Below are 2,157 nucleotides of genomic sequence, written 5' to 3'. Positions count from 1 at the left end.
GCTGTGAACGATGTTAAAAGTCATCGAAAAACACTTAGAGAAGCTGCCGAGTGTTACGGTATACCAAAGTCAACGTTATATGATAAGGTGAAAGGAATAAAAACAAAAAACATTGAGGACAAACAAAACTGTCTGAGTTAGACGAAAAAAATTGGTCGACGGAATAATCACATTATCCGAATGGGGTTTTACAATCACTAGAAGCGACATTCGTCTTTTAATAAGGAGCTTTCTTGATAGAAAAGGGGTGAAGATTGATCAATTCAAGGATAACTACCCCGGAATTGATTGGTTTTATAATTTTATGAAACGGCATAATAGAATCTTGACAGAAAGACTAGCCCAAAATATAAAAAAAGCACAGGCAGGCATAACAAAAGATACTGTCAAAGACTATTTCGAAAATTTAAAAGAAGTCATTGAGAATGTTCCAGCAAGCCACATAATAAACTACGATGAAACCAATTTAACAGATGATCCAGGAAGAAGTAAAGTCCTAAGTCGTCGTGGTTCAAAACGTATAGAAAGGATCATAGACTCGAGTAAATCTAGCGTATCAATAATGATGGCTATAACTGCGTCAGGGGCTGTATTGCCCCCATATGTTGTTTATAAATCAGTGCATTTATATCCAACGTGGGTCGAAGGAGGACCAATTGGAACAGTTTATAATCGGACCAAGTCTGGCTGGTTCGATTCAGCAACATTTGAAAATTGGTTCGATCGAATTCTTCTGCCATACTTCAAGAAATTATCGGGCAAAAAAGTTCTCATTGGGGATAATTTAGCTAAAGATGTTTTTGTGTCCGTCCTCATCCAATACGAGGCTCGAAGACGTTTCTGAATGAAATATACGTCTGTCCGCCTTGAACGCGGACACTCTTTACCACAAAAAAAATAGTGAGAAGCTAAAATTTCAGGATAAAGAAATAATCAGATTATATTTGGGAGGCATCATGAAATCTTAATATTTCTTTTCAGAATTTTTCTGCTCAGTTTATGAAAGTTATTCACAAAAATATTTGAAAATCGTCCGACTTCGCCCCACTTTATGGTACCGATACACTATATCGATAATCGATGAATGATGCACTTTGAAATTCGTTATGCTTTGTATGTACGCTACTGAATGGAATGCTTCGGTATATTAGGTACTCATAGTCAGTCTTTAGCTCCTCCTTTAGTTTTGTGCGCAACCAAATTCTTGCCAACTTATTTGGCGGAGACTGCAGGTAACACAAGACCTATAATTTCAAGCAATATATTTTGGAAATGATTTTGCTTGTTAAATAGTTGAATGTACCTACAATAATTTATTTCGAAATTCTTCGATATAAATAGAACATTATGTAACTACTATCTAGTGTTATAGAAGACCTCAATTTTCCAAGGTTTCACACGGCTTTTTTATTAAAAAGTGTTAATTATTTCTCAAAATGGTCACACACATCAAAGACAAGAATGATTTGGAGAGCAAGCTGGCAGATGCTGGGGACCAACTTGTGGTCATTGATTTCTCTGCCACCTGGTGTGGTCCTTGTAAAGCCATTTCTCCAAAATTAGAGGAATTGGCTAAGGAACATGCCAATGTTCTCATCCTGAAAGTTGATGTAGATGAATGTGAAGATATTGCCATGGAATACAATATCTCTTCCATGCCAACATTCATCTTCATCAAACTTAAAGAGACCATCACTTCCTTCAGTGGGGCAAACTACGACAAATTGAAGGCCCTGGTCTTGGAGCACAAGTAAAACCTCATCTATACTCACATTGAAATTATAAAATTTTTGATTAGTTTTCTTATATTTTTGCAAATCGAGTTACAGAAAAATACTATAATCACAAATTCACATTTTAGAACAGTGCCTAATATTACGCAAGTGTTCTTAAGATGATTTATGTCCACAACTCCATGTGTATTATTGTTAAACCTAGGAATTGAGTAAAAATAAAATGTTTGAAGCGATACTTTTTCGGACGACAATGTAAATGGAGTTCGGAAATATACTTTTCTCTAATTCTGTGGTTATTTCGTTCATTCATCCACATCTTGTAGAACAAAATCGTGCGAGAATATATCAGAAACGCACAGTTTTCATGGTTATATCTTATTATTCTATGTTGGTACTCCGAACTTTCCGCCACGGCTTTATC

General features: G+C 35.7%; 1 protein-coding gene across 1 annotated transcript; it reads left to right on the top strand.

Annotated features, from left to right (window-relative positions):
• Positions 1-1,382: 1,382 nt before the first annotated feature.
• LOC123677189 (thioredoxin-2-like) lies at positions 1,383-1,937 on the top strand. Its single transcript, XM_045613762.1, has one exon. The coding sequence runs from the start codon at positions 1,437-1,439 to the stop codon at positions 1,752-1,754; it is 318 nt and encodes a 105-aa protein (XP_045469718.1). The 5' UTR covers positions 1,383-1,436; the 3' UTR covers positions 1,755-1,937.
• The last annotated feature ends 220 nt before the right edge of the window (positions 1,938-2,157 follow it).

Source organism: Harmonia axyridis, chromosome 3 (assembly GCF_914767665.1).
Source record: "Harmonia axyridis chromosome 3, icHarAxyr1.1, whole genome shotgun sequence".
Taxonomy (NCBI): Eukaryota; Metazoa; Arthropoda; class Insecta; order Coleoptera; family Coccinellidae; genus Harmonia; species Harmonia axyridis.
Note: the sequence above shows the minus strand (reverse complement) of the source record. Positions and strands in the feature narration are given on the sequence as shown.

What these genes read in the sequence shown, in the direction of transcription:
- LOC123677189 (XM_045613762.1), top strand. Translation starts at nt 1,437, where the DNA reads ATGGTCACACACATCAAAGACAAGAATGATTTGGAGAGCAAGCTGGCA.